Genomic DNA, 17,750 nt, shown 5'->3' on the forward strand with positions numbered 1-17,750 from the left:
CACACACACACACACACACACACACACACACACACATATACACACACACACACACACACACACACATATACACACACACACACACACACACACATATACACACACACACACACACACACACACAATCTCTAAAATTAGAAAGGTCTTGTCTCAGAGTGATGCTGAAAAGCTAATTCATGCATTTATTTCTTCTAGGCTGGACTACTGTAATTCATTATTACCAGGTTGTCCTAAACATTCCCTGAAAAGCCTTCAGTTAATTCAAAATGCTGCAGCTAGAGTACTGACGGGGACTAGAAGGAGAGAGCATATTTCACCCATATTGGCCTCTCTTCATTGGCTCCCTGTTAATTCCAGAATAGAATTTAAAATTCTTCTTCTTACTTATAAGGTTTTGAATAATCAGGTCCCATCTTATCTTAGGGACCTCTTAGTACCATATCACCCCAATAGAGCACTTCGCTCTCAGACTGCAGGCTTACTTGTAGTTCCTAGGGTTTGTAAGAGTAGAATGGGAGGCAGAGCCTTCAGCTTTCAGGCTCCTCTCCTGTGGAACCAGCTCCCAATTCGGATTAGGGAGACAGACACCCTCTCTACTTTTAAGATTAAGCTTAAAACTTTCCTTTTTGAAAAAGCTTATAGTTAGGGCTGGATCAGGTGACCCTGAACCATCCCTTAGTTATGCTGCTATAGACTTAGACTGCTGGGGGGTTTCCCATGATGCACCCAGTGTTTCTTTTTATTCACCTCTTTTTGCTCTGTATGCACCACTCTGCTTTTAATCATTGGTGATTGATCTCTGCTCTCTTCCACAGCATGTCTTTTCCTGATTCTCTCCCCTCAGCCCCAACCAGTCTCAGCAGAAGACTGCCCCTCCCTGAGCCTGGTTCTGCTGGAGGTTTCTTCCTGTTAAAAGGGAGTTTTTCCTTCCCACTGTCGCCAAGTGCTTGCTCATAGGGGGTCGTTTTGACCGTTGGGGTTTTTCTGTAATTATTGTATGGCTTTTGCCTTACAATATAAAGCGCCTTCGGACAACTGTTTGTTGTGATTTGGCGCTATATAAATAAAATTGATTTGATTGGCTGAAAGTTTGCTGTTGTAGAAAAAGTAACAAATGGCATCACAAGTTTTAGCTTGCAGTTTCAGCACCGCGGTTCCCGTGCATATGAAGAAAGGTTTAACAAGCACGGCTGGCCCCGCTGCACCTCCCCCCACCCCAATTTTTCTCAACAGATTTTTTGCTGATCACAGAAATGGCCCAGAAATCCAGAAAAAGTCAGAAATCCACAAAGCCGCAGAGAATTCTCATCCCTGCTTTTGTGTATATAGAAAATGCTATAGATCTTTGAGTTCAGCTCATGAAAAATGGGAGAAAAAACAAAACTGTTGCATTCATACCCTACTGTCTATGGTCAACACGCATGGCATGTCATCAGTGACATCTGTGTAGACAGCACAATAGTTTTTGTACTTCTGGATGTCTTGTGCAGTATCAGAATAAGACATATCCGAGTCTCGGGTGATGCTCTGCATTGTGGGAGAGTTCAGAGTTCACTAGTACCAAACACAGCCAACGTTCATTTTGTGTCTGTCTATTCCAGCTCCAACAGCCTATCTTATATTTGCTGCAGTTAAAAAGTTCGTAGTTGGATCGTGGGATCGAGCTGACAGCCCACCACAAGTCAGGCTGCCGTCTGACCCAGTCCCTGCCTCTTAGCACCCCCTCGATGCTCTCAGCTGAGTGTTAGCACTATCCGAAGTGTTTAATTTGAAAACACACAAGAGGGACTGCTGGGGGCATTCGTATTGTTGAGCTAGAGGTGAAATTCTTGGACCGGCGCAAGACGGACAAAAGCAAAAGTATTTGCCAAGAATGCTTTCATTAATCAAGAACGAAAGTCAGAGATTCAAAGATGACCAGATACCATCCTAGTTCCAACCATAAATAATGCCAACTAGCGCACCAGTGGCATTATTCCCATGACCCGCTAGGCTAAAACTTAAAGGCGTGGAGCCTGTGGCTTAATTTGACTCCAGGAAACATCACCCAGCCCGGACACAGAAAGGAGTGACAGATTGATAGCTCTTTGGCTCCCACAGGCTCCTGTCGGTGTTTAGTCTCATCATTCTTTGTTGGTGGAGTGATTTGTGTGGTTAATTCCGATAACAAATGAGACTCCGGCATGCCAACTAGTTACGCGACCCCGTGCGGTCGGTATCAACTTCTTAGAGGGACAAGTGGCGTTCAGTTACACGAGACTGAACAATAACATTAGCAATTGTGACAGTAGTGAAGAAGAAAACACACATGCAAACTCCAGCAGTATTATTTAAGTATGCAGCAAACCGCTCTTTGGTGCCCCTGACCGATTAACCAGAAGTGCTATAAGTTTTACCAGACATGCACACTTGTAACCGCGAGATGGCGTATTACAATACAGGTCAACTTTTGGAAGAGAGGCCTTTTACATCTTTCCACAGACCTGCTAAATTAAACCGGCTATACTAAAATATGAAATGGACGAAATGGGACGAAATGGAGCCTAATAATCACGAAATGGGGTAAAAAGTAACAAAACGGAGCAGACTAACCCAGACTGACTCCAAATATGATTAATTACTTTTATTTAATTCTTTTTTAGCAAAATGGAGCAAAATGGGGATTGATAATAAACAAATGGGGTAAAACATAACGAAATGGAGCAGGCAGACCCAGACTGACTCCAAATATGATTCAATTAATTACTTTTAAATTATTTTTAAGCTAAATGGGACAGATAATAACGAAGCGAGGGTTAGATGTAGCAAAATGGAGCAGACTGACCCATTGACTAAAGTTTCATCTCTTCAACGCCAGATGGCGCACCTGCCTCTATTACATCCACTGAGCACATCTCACAAAACAAAACAAACAATTAGATAAAAGTAATTTTTTGGATTCAGTCTGGTTCAATCTGCAGGTGATATGCTCTGTGTCAGCCTGATCCCGTCAGATCTCAGAAGCTAAGCAGCGTGGGGCCTGTTTAGTACTTGAATGGGAGACCTCTTTGTAACATCAGCGGCTGTGTGGGTTTCTCCGGGTAACACCGCGTCAGGAAGGGCATCCGGTGTAAAACTTGTGCCAAATGCCAATGCGAATCTGGCTGTATCCGCTGTGGTGACCCTGAACACAAAACGGGAGCAGCTGAATGGACAACAAAAGTCTGGTTCAAACTGCTCCATTTCGTTACATTTTACCCCATTTCGCTCCATTTTGTATTTTAGTATGGCCCAAATTGAACAATCCAATCGAGCTACAAGCAGAAGATCCTAATGAACAATGAATGAACTATGACAGGATATGAGGAATTATGGCTCACATGACTAATCTTCCTGACTTGTAAAGGAATTACATGGACTCATCAAAGGGCTGTGGAATTGCTTCCTCACTCACCCACAGTGGCGATGATGTCCAGCTGATCCAGACTGTAGAGACGGTGATGAGCAGCTGTGTCTCCAGCACAACTTTCTTTAAGACAGTTGGTGTCGTTGCTCAGGTCGACCTTTGCTTTGGAAGACGCCATTGGTATCTATTTGCGGTTAGAAACAACCCAGCAAGACCAATTTTACACAGAACATTTCTGCACGCACGCACTTATTACCTCGTCATGTTCTTTGGCCAGCTTCGTGTTGGGATACTAGAGTTTGACGCAGAAAAACTAGACGAAGCTGAGTCAGAAATAAAACAAAGAACAGCTGGCAGGTGCATGTAGCGTTAACTCCGGAACACCAGCTCCCAAATATAGCCCTGAGAGTCCACATTAAACGCCGTTTCACAGCCTCAATAAGTCCGTGAAGTCGCTTGTTTTCCTGAGAAATAAAGAGTGATTCGCTCCATTGTTGCCGATTACGTCAGACCTCACCCCACTGCGCCTCGGCTTTTCTGTCCACCACAACCAGGAAGAAAACAACGTCAAAGCACTTCCTGTCCGGCTTTTCGCAATAAAATTTCTTCTTCTTCTTTTATGTTTCCGGCAGACTAGACGCCTCCAGGCGTATTGCTGCCTCTCACAGGTTGCTGACAGTACTACGCTGATTTACTCAAATCTTTAGATGGAGATTTGTGCAATAAATAAACGATACAACAGCGGCCACAACTTCATCTCTGTGTCTATCTGGGCCAAGAAGAGTCTTCAGAGAGATTTTTTTCAATGACTAATTCAGTGATTCTTTTATAGAGGCGCCTTCTCTCCACTTTATAGGTGACACACTCCATCAGGACATGCTGTATGGTTTCTTCTTGTCCATACGAGCAGAGCGCAGTAGTCCTTTGTCCAATCAAACACAGGTCAGGAACCAGGCCACAATGTCCCAGCCTTAATCTTGAAAAAAATCACTTGCTCTGACCTGCTTTTCCCCCAACTGGTGCCTCCCCCTTTAACATCCCTCTGCACTCGATGGTAATGCCTCCCTCTCTTCTCAGAGTCCCACTCCCGCTGCCACTGACTCGACATCTTGCTGGCCACCATGCTATGGTACTCCGAGAACCCCAATGTTGTTAACACACTTATACAATCCTGCCTCAGAGCCTGCTTGACAGTCAGGTCTGCCACCTCATTGCCCACCACTCCCACATGGGCCGGTACCCACATAAAAACAACAGACAAGTCCACCATATCAGCTCTTTTCAGAGCAACTAAAATTTCAAAAATCAAGTCAGCCCACACTCGTGGCACTCCAGCCTCCAAAGCCATTAACGCAGCAGCTGAATCTGAACAAATTAAAGCATGTTGAGGCCCAATTTTGCCCACCCATTCCAGAGCACATAACAAGGCTATTCTGTGGTGAATACTGACATATTATCTGGAAGTCGATAACCCTGGCTCAAGCCAACCTCAGGAATGTGCACAGCAAAAGCCGCTCTGTTGGTAGTCGGATCCACAGATCCATCAGTGTAAATTACCAAGTGCCCATCCCAATGCTCATTAATTACTTTGTTGACCACGCCTACTGGGTTTTCCTTGCCCCTCTCTTTAAGAACGTCTTTAACAGTCCAGTCTATTTCTGGGTCCGGGAGCAACCATGGGGGAACAGAGGTCCAAACTACTCTTGGGGACATTTCAAAACACAATTCTGGTGACTCAGCCCACACTGTTTTAATAAAAGACCCTTGTCTCCCCCCTTTAACAAACTCCCAGCTCTCCTCCAGCACATGCTTCACAGGGTTACTCTGATCTTGAGCCTGCACTCTTCCAGCATACTGTAGGCCCAACTTTCTCCGCCTAAGACTCAAAGGCATCTCTCCACACTCCACTAGAAGAGCCGGGATCAAGGTGGTCCTCATTGACCCACAACACATGCTCAGGCAATAAAATTTCACAACCCTTATTCAATAAATTTAAATGAATAATACTTGCTTAAAATAACACGTGACAATTTAGACAAATTAATAAGTGTACTTTTAGGTAATTGCAGTCAGAATCATTTTTTTTAATGCACGTCAGATATTGGACTGAACTCAGTAGGTGTGAACAGGAAGACACTGTAGTTCCACGCGTCAGGGTGCATGTGACTGCATGGCCATGCATTAGTGGTGGGTGGATTGATCCAAATTTCGATACCAACGTTGGTATTGATATTTTTTGATGCAGTGTAATGAGATCAATAGTTTAGTGTCAGTTTCTCTCCTGTATGCACTGCTGCATTCAGAAAAGATAGTGCACTGCACTGAAGGAGAGAAATTTCATTCAATTTTTGTGTTGTGTTTCCTGAACACATTGTACTTGAAATTCTATAACATTTGTTGTAGAGTGATCATTTTGTGCACTTTATTTAAGAAAAAAAAAATCAGAAGAGAAACAATTTTTGGATTGTAGTTTCTAAACTACCTGGGAAAAATTGTTTTCATTTGTTTGTCAAGTGATGTTTGTTTAAGAAAAACATCCTGATGTGACAATGTATGGGGAAAATTATTTTCTTACTTTGTATTTTCTGTTTACCTATAAACTTTGCTCAAATTCTGTCCTTGGGTTTTAACTAACTAATATGGGGGGAAAAAAAAAATCACAAATACACTTAAAGGTCATGACAATTCATTAAGACTGAGCAATTTAATGATACACCCACCTTAATTATTAAAACATATTGGTATTCGTGATACAGGCCCTGTATTTATTTAGTATCGGTTCAATAACAAATCTTGCAGTATCGCACACTACTATCGCATAGTATTTCTATTTCTATTTCTATTTTGATTTCGATTTCTATTTCTCCAACTCTGAAACTCCATGGCCATGCAATCACTTTGATGTGGGAGTATTGCTTTTGAAAGTTCTCCATCGCATTGTGGGCGTCACAGTACAATTTACCTCTGGAATACTACGGGACACAGCATGAAGAACAAGGCAGGGACTTTCTTGCCACCTGCATCACCACTGCTGCTGGTATTTCTTTTGGACCAATTTGCTTGCAGTGGCCTCCACTTCTTTACAATCCTCAACCTCCAAACGGGCAGTTTCCCTTATATGAATTGGAGGTCATTTGAGCATCTTGTAGTTTTTGACTCTGTGAAAGTTGTGCCAAACATTCCTCTATTTGATTCATGATCGAAATATAATCAGCATGCATACTGCAAAAACTTTTAAATATGACTGGAGATGAAGGAATGAAACCGTAAATGTGGCCTAACACAGCCCATGTGGTCTCCATAGTTTCGGCATGTAGCTTCATTTGTTGGGAGGTGCAGATCACGCTAAGGAGAGGGGCTCAGAGAGGGTTTGCAGTGACGCAGAGGGCTCTACGTGGCAGCAGGTGATTTGATTGATGATCAAGGCGAAGCAACACAAAGCCCCCTTAAAGAGCTCCTAATGTAGCCTAAAATTTCCTGGCAACGAATGCTAACCTGAGAGAGATCCAAGAGGTGTCTGAAAGCAACTCTGAGCAAAGAGGAATCTTTGTGAATAGGCAGGTTTGACCCTGTTGCTAAGTGTAAGAGCTGTGATTGGTTGTCACAGAAAGGGATGGAGAAATAAAAAAAAAAAAAGCGCTCTGCACTCCTACTTATGAATGGACAGTAAAATTAACTGATCATACAACCTGTAATCATAAGGATAACTTAATGTCATGATGATGAAACTCAGTAAAATTGAATGATTTTTTTAACAGCTGGAAAATGTTTGACCGTACCTCATTCACATGCTGAATATCTATATATTAAGTGCATGCGTGTGTGAGTTAATTTTGCAAGTACATAATATAAGCATGTTTAAAAATATATGCATGGCACAAGGAAGTGAGAACACTTATTTCCATTGTGGTTCATTTAAAAATCAAATGACAAAATAGAAGTAACAATAAAATAACAATAATAACAATAGTGATAATAATGATAATATTAGAAGTGTATATATAATAACAACAACCTGAACAATTTATAAATAGATTAAGACAGTAAATTAAAATAAAAAAATACTTAACAGGAAAAAAGGGTTGAGTTCTTTGAAACACTGTTGAGGTCTAAAGTCTAAGATTATAAAAACATTCTGGACTCACACGTCATTCCAACTCATTATAGAAACTTTGCATAATTTATTACAACCCATATAAAATGTCAGCTATATTGTGGATAGAGGCCCATATAGGACCGAACCTTTACCGATGATGGACTCAAACGCTGGGAGCAAGGACGAGAACGGGTTGTGAACAAAAATAATTTTATTTAGTTCATGGCCGACACCACAATTTGGTTTTGGGTGCTCTCAAGGGGATCAAGACTGTGGTGTCCTAGATAAGGGAATGAATGTTCACTAACTAAATCAAAATCAAATCAATTTTATTTATATAGCGCCAAATCACAACAAACAGTTGCCCCAAGGCGCTTTATATTGTAAGGCAAGGCCATACAATAATTACGGAAAAACCCCAACGGTCAAAACGACCCCCTGTGAGCAAGCACTTGGCAACAGTGGGAAGGAAAAACTCCCTTTTAACAGGAAGAAACCTCCAGCAGAACCAGGCTCAGGGAGGGGCAGTCTTCTGCTGGGACTGGTTGGGGCTGAGGGAGAGAACCAGGAAAAAGACATGCTGTAGAGGGGAGCAGAGATCAATCACTAATGATTAAATGCAGAGTGGTGCATACAGAGCAAAAAGAGAAAGAAACACTCAGTGCATCATGGGAACCCCCCAGCGGTCTAAGTCTATAGCAGCATAACTAAGGGATGGTTCAGGGTCACCTGATCCAGCCCTAACTATAAGCTTTAGTAAAAAGGAAAGTTTTAAGCCTAATCTTAAAAGTAGAGTAGAGATTTTAAATTCTATTCTAGAATTAACAGGAAGCCAATGAAGAGAGGCCAATATGGGTGAGATATGCTCTCTCCTTCCAGTCCCTGTCAGTACTCTAGCTGCAGCATTTTGAATTAACTGAAGGCTTTTCAGGGAACTTTTAGGACAACCTGATAATAATGAATTACAATAGTCCAGCCTAGAGGAAATAAATGCATGAATTAGTGTTTCAGCATCACTCTGAGACAAGACCTTTCTAATTTTAGAGATATTGCGCAAATGCAAAAAAGCAGTCCTACATATTTGTTTAATATGCACATTGAATGACATATCCTGATCAAAAATGACTCCAGGATTTCTCACAGTATTACTAGAGGTCAGGGTAATGCCATCCAGAGTAAGGATCTGGTTAGACACCATGTTTCTAAGATTTGTGGGGCCAAGTACAATAACTTCAGTTTTATCTGAATTTAAAAGCAGGAAATTAGAGGTCATCCATGTCTTTATGTCTGTAAGACAATCCTGCAGTTAATTGGTGTGTGTCCTCTGGCTTCATGGATAGATAAAGCTGGGTATCATCTGCGTAACAATGAAAATTTAAGCAATGCCGTCTAATAATACTGCCTAAGGGAAACATGTATAAAGTGAATAAAACTGGTCCTAGCACAGAACCTTGTGGAACTCCATAATTAACCTTAGTCTGTGAAGAAGATTCCCCATTTACATGAACAAATTGTAATCTATTAGATAAATATGATTCAAACCACCGCAGCGCAGTGCCTTTAATACCTATGGCATGCTCTAATCTCTGTAATAAAATTTTATGGTCAACAGTATCAAAAGCAGCACTGAGGTCTAACAGAACAAGCACAAAAATGAGTCCACTGTCTGAGGCCATAAGAAGATCATTTGTAACCTTCACTAATGCTGTTTCTGTACTATGATGAATTCTAAAACCTGACTGAAACTCTTCAAATAGACCATTTCTCTGCAGATGATCAGTTAGCTGTTTTACAACTACCCTTTCAAGAATTTTTGAGAGAAAAGGAAGGTTGGAGATTGGCCTACAATTAGCTAAGCTAGCTGGGTCAAGTGATGGCTTTTTAAGTAATGGTTTAATTACTGCCACCTTAAAAGCCTGTGGTACATAGCCAACTAATAAAGATAGATTGATCATATTTAAGATCAAAGCATTAATTAATGGTAGGGCTTCCTTGAGCAGCCTGGTAGGAATGGGGTCTAATAGACATGTTGATGGTTTGGAGGAAGTAACTAATGAAAATAACTCAGACAGAACAATCGGAGAGAAAGAGTCTAACCAAATACCGGCATCACTGAAAGCAGCCAAAGATAATGATACGTCTTTGGGATGGTTATGAGTAATTTTTTCTCTAATAGTTAAAATTTTATTAGCAAAGAAAGTCATGAAGTCATTACTAGTTAAAGTTAAAGGAATACTTGGCTCAATAGAGCTCTGACTCTTTGTCAGCCTGGCTACAGTGTTGAAAAGAAACCTGGGGTTGTTCTTATTTTCTTCAATTAGTGATGAGTAGTAAGATGTCCTAGCTTTACGGAAGTTTTTTTTTATAGAGCAACAGACTCTTTTTCCAGGCTATGTGAAGATCTTCTAAATTAGTGAGACGCCATTTCCTCTCCAACTTACGGATTATCTGCTTTAAGCTGCGAGTTTGTGAGTTATACCACGGAGTCAGGCACTTCTGATTTAAAGCTCTCTTTTTCAGAGGAGCTACAGCATCCAAAGTTGTCTTCAATGAGGATGTAAAACTATTGACGAGATACTCTATTTCACTTACAGAGTTTAGGTAGCTACTCTGCCCTGTGTTGTTATATGGCATTAGAGAACAAAGAAGGAATCATATCTTTAAACCTAGTTACAGCGCTTTTTGAAAGACTTCTAGTGTAATGAAACTTATTCCCCACTGCTGGGTAGTCCATCAGAGTAAATGTAAATGTTATTAAGAAATGATCAGACAGAAGGGAGTTTTCAGGGAATACTGTTAAGTCTTCAATTTCCATACCATAAGTCACAACAAGATCTAAGATATGATTAAAGTGGTGGGTGGACTCATTTACATTTTGAGCAAAGCCAGTTGAGTCTAATAATAGATTAAATGCAGTGTTGAGGCTGTCATTCTCAGCATCTGTGTGGATGTTAAAATCGCCCACTATAATTATCTTATCTGAGCTAAGCACTAAGTCAGACAAAAGGTCTGAAAATTCACAGAGAAACTCACAGTAACGACCAGGTGGACGATAGATAATAACAAATAAAACTGTTTTTTGGGACTTCCAATTTGGATGGACAAGACTAAGAGTCAAGCTTTCAAATGAATTAAAGCTCTGTCTGGGTTTTTGATTAATTAATAAGCTGGAATGGAAGATTGCTGCTAATCCTCCGCCTCGGCCCGTGCTACGAGCGTTCTGGCAGTTAGTGTGACTCGGGGGTGTTGACTCATTTAAACTAACATATTCATCCTGCTGTAACCAGGTTTCTGTAAGGCAGAATAAATCAATATGTTGATCAATTATTATATCATTTACTAACAGGGACTTAGAAGAGAGAGACCTAATGTTTAATAGACCACATTTAACTGTTTTAGTCTGTGGTGCAGTTGAAGGTGCTATATTATTTTTTCTTTTTGAATTTTTATGCTTAAATAGATTTTTACTGGTTATTGGTGGTCTGGGTGCAGGCACAGTCTCTACAGGGATGGGGTAATGAGGGGATGGCAGGGGGAGAGAAGCTGCAGAGAGGTGTGTAAGACTACAACTCTGCTTCCTTGTCCCAACCCTGGATAGTCACGGTTTGGAGGATTTAAGAAAATTGGCCAGATTTCTAGAAATGAGAGCTGCTCCATCCAAAGTGGGATGGATGCCGTCTCTCCTAACAAGACCAGGTTTTCCCCAGAAGCTTTGCCAATTATCTATGAAGCCCACCTCATTTTTTACTAGACAACAGACTGTCGCTGTCACTGTTTGTTCATGTGTGGTGGTTTGTTCCGGCATGTTTTATGTTGGGGCCCCGTCTCCTCAGTGTCTCACTTCACAGTTATTGCTTTCACCACTTGTCTTTCGTTTTTGTCTGTCTTTGTGTTGTTTTGGTGGTCAGTCCCTCCTAATAGAAGTTGTCAGTCGGCTTTGAGTAGGATGTTGTAGGCTGATCGGGAAGGGCGGATGGGGGTCACATACGCACACCACATTCACTCATGCACTACATATCTTCTGCCCTGCAAGAATAAACTCCATATATGTGTATAATGTTCATAAATGGTTCTGCCAGTGTGGCATTTACCATTACTATATATGCAGAGAGGAAAAAAAAGAATTTTATTTACAATAATAAATAACTTAAAGTGCTGAGCTGGGGAATGAGCCGAGACAGGGCCCGCATGTAGCTGTGGAAACCCGTGAGCTGCAGCGCACACCGAGTCAGGTTTGGAAGTTTGAGAAAGAGCTGGGATCTTGGATAATGGGACTGGAATGGGAGCCAGGTGGAATGCATAGAGCTGAGGAAGAGCGTTCTAGGGGAACGAGGAGAACAGAAGGTGAGTGAAGTAGGAAGGTTCACAGTTCAGGAAATAACATTCACTGTTCAGGAAATGTTTACAGTTCATGAATTGTCCATAGAGTTCAGAGGTCAGCAGCAGTGCATCTTATGAAGCAGTTCAAATTAAGTTTGACTTGGCTTCAGAAACGACTTGAAAGTTCTTAATAGTTCTGTATAACAGTTCATACAGTTCTTGGAAACAGTTCTTGGAAACAGTTGTTGGTAATGCACAGTCACAAACAGAAGCAGGGTGCGAAACAGGATCTCACAAACTCAGAGTCGGCAGGAACTTAGCTGAATGGGGCAGAGCAGCACGCTCTGAGGCTGAACGCTGATGACCTGTGGCATAGCAGTGAGTTCCAAAGTAATGTAGTGCTGGTAGTAGTGTGGAAGCCAGGAGTAGTGCAATGTGGAAGCTGCGCAGGAAGGCGTCTGGAAACAACCAATGTTCAACGAGCACTATTACGGAAAATAGAGCAGGCCAGGTTACCTTTGAGAGGAGCTGTGGGAAGCTCAGATGTTAAAGCGCATGGTAGCGCCAGCATAGAGAGGTCATGTAGCAGTTGGTTCAGGAGTAATCTGCAAGATTCTGGCAAGTCAAGGTCTTAGTAGATACTGGCATAAGATTCTGACAGTGACTGAGCTCAAAGCTGGGGTTTAAGTAATCCGCTCCTGATCTGTGGTGGATAACCACAGTCTTGCGACACCCACAATGCGATGGAGAACTTTGAAAGCAAAATGACACAACTTAACATCAAATTATAACCATTTCAAAATGCTCATGAGTGTCACGTGTGAGGAAATGATGAGATGCATGTGTTCCTTGGCTCTGCAGTGCGCCACCTGGAGGGAAAACAGACAAACAACACACAAAAGGATAGAAAGGGAGGAGAGAGAGGCAGACAAAAGGCTGGCCACAACAGTAGCTCCCCCAATGGGAGCCTCCTGGCAACCTGCAATATGATCCAAGCAGGAGTCCTGACTCCTGCCTGTGTGTCCAGGCAGGAGTCGGGACACAAGGGAAACAGGGATGTTTCGTAGGGACAGAGGCAGACTGGGCACGGAATCCAACCTAGTATGGGACCACGGGCATCCTGAAACAGGTAGGAGGTGGAGGAGTCCGGCAGGAGGACAATGCAGAGTTTTGCCTCTGGCTCAGATTGTACAGGCTTGAATATATTCATGTACATCAGCTTTATTGGAGGGCCACCAGAAACACCGGCAGATCTGGTCCAAGGTGCTATGGACCCCTGGATGACAGGCTAGTTTAGATGCATGGAAGAACTGAATTACGGTAGCCCGGGTATCTGGTGGGACAAAGGTCCTTCCAGGAGGTTCCCCACCAGGATTCGGATGGTGAGCCAGAGCTTCCTGAACTATCTTCTCAACTTCCCATGTTAGTGCCCCCATGACCGTGGACCAAGGGATAATGAGGTCCTGAGTTTCAGAGGGGGTTTTGGAGTGAAAATGCCTGGAAAGGGCATCGGGCTTCTTGTTCCTCTTCCCTGGTCGGTAAGTGATGGTAAACTGAAACCGACCGAAGAATAGTGCCCACGTGGCTTGCCGGTAGTTGAATCATCTTGCTGTTCTAATGTACTCAAGGTTTTTATGGTCAGTCCACACCACATATGGCACTGCAGCTCCCTCCAGCCAGTGTCTCCACTCTGACAGGGCTTGCTTGACTGCCAATAGTTCCTGATTGCCTACATCATCATTTCTCTCTGCAGGTGTTAGGGGCCAAGAGTAGAAGATGCACAGGTGCATATGATTGTGGATTGTGAAACTGGATCACTTCCTGATGGTTACCAGAAACAGCTAAGGTGATCAGTTCAGTCTGATGAGTAACTGATGATGTACTAGTTCCTCTGCATGAATGCCTTAGTAGATTTTGAGCAGTGTTTAGGGTCATTGTCTTGTTGAAAGATCCAACCCCGGCGTAACTTCAACTTTGTCACTGATTCATGAACATTGTTCTCAAGAATCTGCTGATATTGATTGGAATCCATGTGATCCTCAACTTTAACAAGATTCCCAGTACCTGCACTGGCCACACAGCCCCACAGCATGATGGAACCACCTCCAAATTTTACTGTAGGTGGCAAGTGTTTTTCTTGGAATGCTGTGTTCTTTTTCCGCCCCTTGTTATGTCCAAATAACTCAGTTTTAGTTTCATCAGTCCACAGCACCTTATTCCAAAATGAAGCTGGCTTGTCCAAATGTGCTTTAGCATACCTCAAGCGACTCTTTTTGTGGTGTGTACACAGAAAAGGCTTCCTCTGCATTACTCTCTCATTAATCTCCAGCATCTCCTTGTGCTAAGTGCACTGTATGGTTGAACGATGCACAGAGACACTATCTGCAGCAAGATCATGTTGTAGGACTTTGGAGCAAGTCTGTGGGTTGACTATGACTGTTCTCACCATCCTTTGCTGAGCAAATATTTGCACAAAAACAATAAAGTTTATCAGTTTGAACATTAAATATCTGTGGTGTATTCAATTGAATATATGTTGAAGAGGATTTGTAAATCATTGTATTCCGTTTTTATTTACATTTTACACAACGTCCCAACTTCATTGGAATTGGGGTTGTACATCCATGATGAAATAAAACAATAAAATATCAATCTACCACAAATGTTTTACCTGTGTGGTAAGTAGTACAGGCCACTGGGCACTCCTCCTGGACATGACGCTTTTCTGGAAGGGCAAATCCTGTGACTGTTCCACAGTCCCACACTCATCCAAGTCCCTCTGCATAACATCACCACAGCAAAATCTCAGGAGGCACTGATGCTCCTGACTTCTGTTGAAGTATCCAGCATCTCGGAGATCTGCAAATAACTCCATCCAATACTGAGAGGAATACAAAAGTAAATGAAGAGTTCAGGTGCAAAACCCTGTATCTCCACCAGACCACTTTTGTTTAAATAAGGATATTTACCTGATGGAAGTTGTACATCTCCATGAATCATTCTTTCTTGTTATGAAATGGTTATGGTGCACTGAACAAAATAGCAGAATCTCAAAAATCAACCTTTATTCAAAAATGTGTTAATTAGCAACCTTTAATATATCTGGCTGCAAAACCTGGTATCTCCACCTTCAGTTTGTTTGCAAAGCTCAGTAAGTCCATCACTTTAATGTACGCTAATGCTGCGTTTACTCATAGGCAGTATGCGTTACGAATGTCATATTTGCGTCATTCTTGGCATATTCCTGACATTCTTAATGTGACTTAACGCATTTGAATAGGTTTCTTAATAGCGCGTGTTGGTGCATGATATTCGTGATATCTGTGGAGCATGTTTTTGGCTGTCAAGAAGTCTTCCACGAATGTCACGCACCACCCTCATTTTACCTCATGTCGTGGAGGTCGCAACTGAGTGTGTTGATCCGTCTTGATTAGTGATGATCCTTAATAGACTGTGACAGCTTTCTTCTCTGACATGCGCACAATTAAACCCTGCTGCACTGCATTCAGTTTCATTGCTGCAGTATGCTGAAAGAGGACAGTGATGCCAAGTCGGCTAAAAGTTTTGTTCCAGTGCTCCTCAGCACACTCCTGCAGGTGTTCCACCTGCTGCTGCACCTGATGATTGGGAAAACAAGCAAGACTAGAGCCACGTGGAGCCACACATCTGGCACTCTCAGTCTCCTCCTCTCTGCGCCACTCCATGGCACAGAGCCCAACTAAGCATGCGGTCACAAAGTTCTTCTGGTGTGGATTTAAAGGAGCAAACAAGAAGACGAGACAGAGAGCAGGAGACTCACTCAGTCATGTTATGCACTTTTTCTTCCACCCTTCCTTAAGCTCAGACCAAAATCTGCAACAGTAAGTGTTGGTTTATAAACATTGTTGATCATGTTATTCCATTTTTTTCTATCCATCAAAATGGTCAACCATTAATTAAGTTGTTTAAATCTCCAGCAATGTCCAAAATATTGTCTCTTACCTTGACCCTTTATGAGGAAATCTCTACTGATGTTTGGTTGCTCTCAGATTATATCACCAATGCTTTAGGAGTCAGGTGGCTGTAAAAAAAAATAGAAAAAATGTTCCTAGCAACATTCACTGCAATGCAGACATGGAATTTGAGTGAAACTGGTTGGATGGATCTTTAATGAGATGATGAACACAAATGCATCACAATCGCTCTTAGAGATCCATCCAACCAGTTTCACTCATGGTTTCATGAACATATAAATGTAAAACAAACTCTGGACAGTTTGTCAACATTAACTGCAACTCTGTCATTTTTACAAAGTTAAAATATCGCACATGTATCTTTTTAAGTAACACGCTAATTCTGAAGGTTTGCAAGTTAACTGACATGCCAAAAGGCATTATGGGAAATGATATTGCTCTTTGTTCCTGAGTCTCTGTCTGATCAGTTCCCCCTAAATGCAACGTCACTCTGAACAGTCACCGAAAAAAGCTTCTCCCAGCAGGGTGATATTGTCACTTCGTTCTTCTACTTTTTCCTCTTAATATTGTGGTTATGACTCCGAGACTGTGTGTTTTGCTTTTTCCTGACGCAAAGTCAAGATAGTGGTTATTCTCCTATAATATTATGTTATAATATGGAGATATGTGGATGAGGTTGCATGCTAGTCCAAGAGCATTAGCACAAAAAATGGCAACAGATGTCCAGGAAAGTGTCCTAAATAACATACTTAAAGTCCCCATGAATCAGATTTCTGGAAAATTCAGAATTCAAGATGGCATCCAATATGGCTGCTGATAGAAATTTTGGCCACGTTTTCAGAAAGAAGAATGAAATAAATGTAAAGAAATTATTTAAAAACATGTTTATTACATTTCAGTCATAAACAGTGTTTCACAACCATGGATATGGTGACTGAATAACAAAATTAGGTAAAACTATCCATTTTATATCAGGTTACCACACTAGAAACTATTGTACTTGTTATACACGTTATATGTTGCGTGAATGGTCATACTGCACACAGTATGTATATGTTCTCACAAACTGAAAAGATTAGGTCTACTCTGCACCTAGAATGTACAGCCAGCATTAGTTCTTACAGCATAAAGTTAATCCTGTTGTTGACCATCAAAGTCATCACTGAGATTTACTGCAGACTCAGCTGGAGTTGTGTTTTGGCATGAAAGACCATTGCTTTTACTACACATTGAATGAACTACAGAAGTTTCTAAATCCACATGACATTCCACCACAGTTATCTTTCTTGCAACCACAGGATTCAACATTTAGGAGTGAATCTGGAGCTATTGGTTCGTCAGTTTCTACTGGTGCAAGAATCCCATCATGCGACTTCCAACCCCATTCTTCTGGTGGGGTTCTTCTGGCCACTCCTGAACAGTGTGCTAAGTGCGATAGACGTGCTGCTACTATATATAGCTGAATTACTCATTCTATGCACGGGTAATAGAGAATTTTCGCCATGTCATTGCATATTTCATGTCACTTTAGTTAAGGTGTAGTAAGTTGCATTGCATTGTGTGTATACTGTCATCATTAATTTTCATAGAGCAATTTGTGACATTCATGAGACTGAAGTGAATGATGATTAAAAGGTGAAGGCATGTCATATCACTGTAATGCTGTGGGATATATAATGTTCTTAGTGCGACCCTGAGGTGCATAAATGAAAAGTCTGTCAGGGTAGCTAACTCAGGAGCACCCTACATATAGCTGACCATGTGAGAAGCATGGGGTCTCCAGATTTAGCCCAACCACTTTCCGTGACTGTCCCTGTGACTTCTTGAGAGGCATAATTGCAAAAACGCATGCTTTAAATTCCATGTGGCGCACGTTGGCCCATTTGGATTCTAAATAAAGTACACCCTAGCCAGCAGCTACTACATACTCAGTAAAGGTTTGATGCTTGCTGCCTGACCTGAGTACCATGTGAACTGCGAAAATAAGGGCTCCACT

The 17,750-nt window shown here is 41.8% G+C and overlaps 1 protein-coding gene across 2 annotated transcripts in view; it reads right to left on the reverse strand.

Moving 5' to 3' along the window:
- The window catches only part of prkx (protein kinase X-linked), a 109,332-nt gene extending 105,373 nt beyond the window's left edge, over nt 1-3,959 (reverse strand). Inside the window, exon 1 of one of the 2 annotated variants that reach the window (XM_034173541.1) lies at nt 3,642-3,959. Coding sequence is in view for 1 of the 2 variants with exons in the window: in XM_034173533.1 (XP_034029424.1) it covers nt 3,434-3,563 (130 nt within the window). In the remaining variant the exon portion in view is untranslated. Of the gene's footprint in view, nt 1-3,433 lie in introns of both variants that reach the window. The other variant, XM_034173533.1, reaches the window with a different exon arrangement.
- Between the last annotated feature and the right edge of the window lie 13,791 nt (nt 3,960-17,750).

The sequence above is a fragment of the Thalassophryne amazonica genome, chromosome 1, assembly GCF_902500255.1.
Source record: "Thalassophryne amazonica chromosome 1, fThaAma1.1, whole genome shotgun sequence".
Taxonomy (NCBI): Eukaryota; Metazoa; Chordata; class Actinopteri; order Batrachoidiformes; family Batrachoididae; genus Thalassophryne; species Thalassophryne amazonica.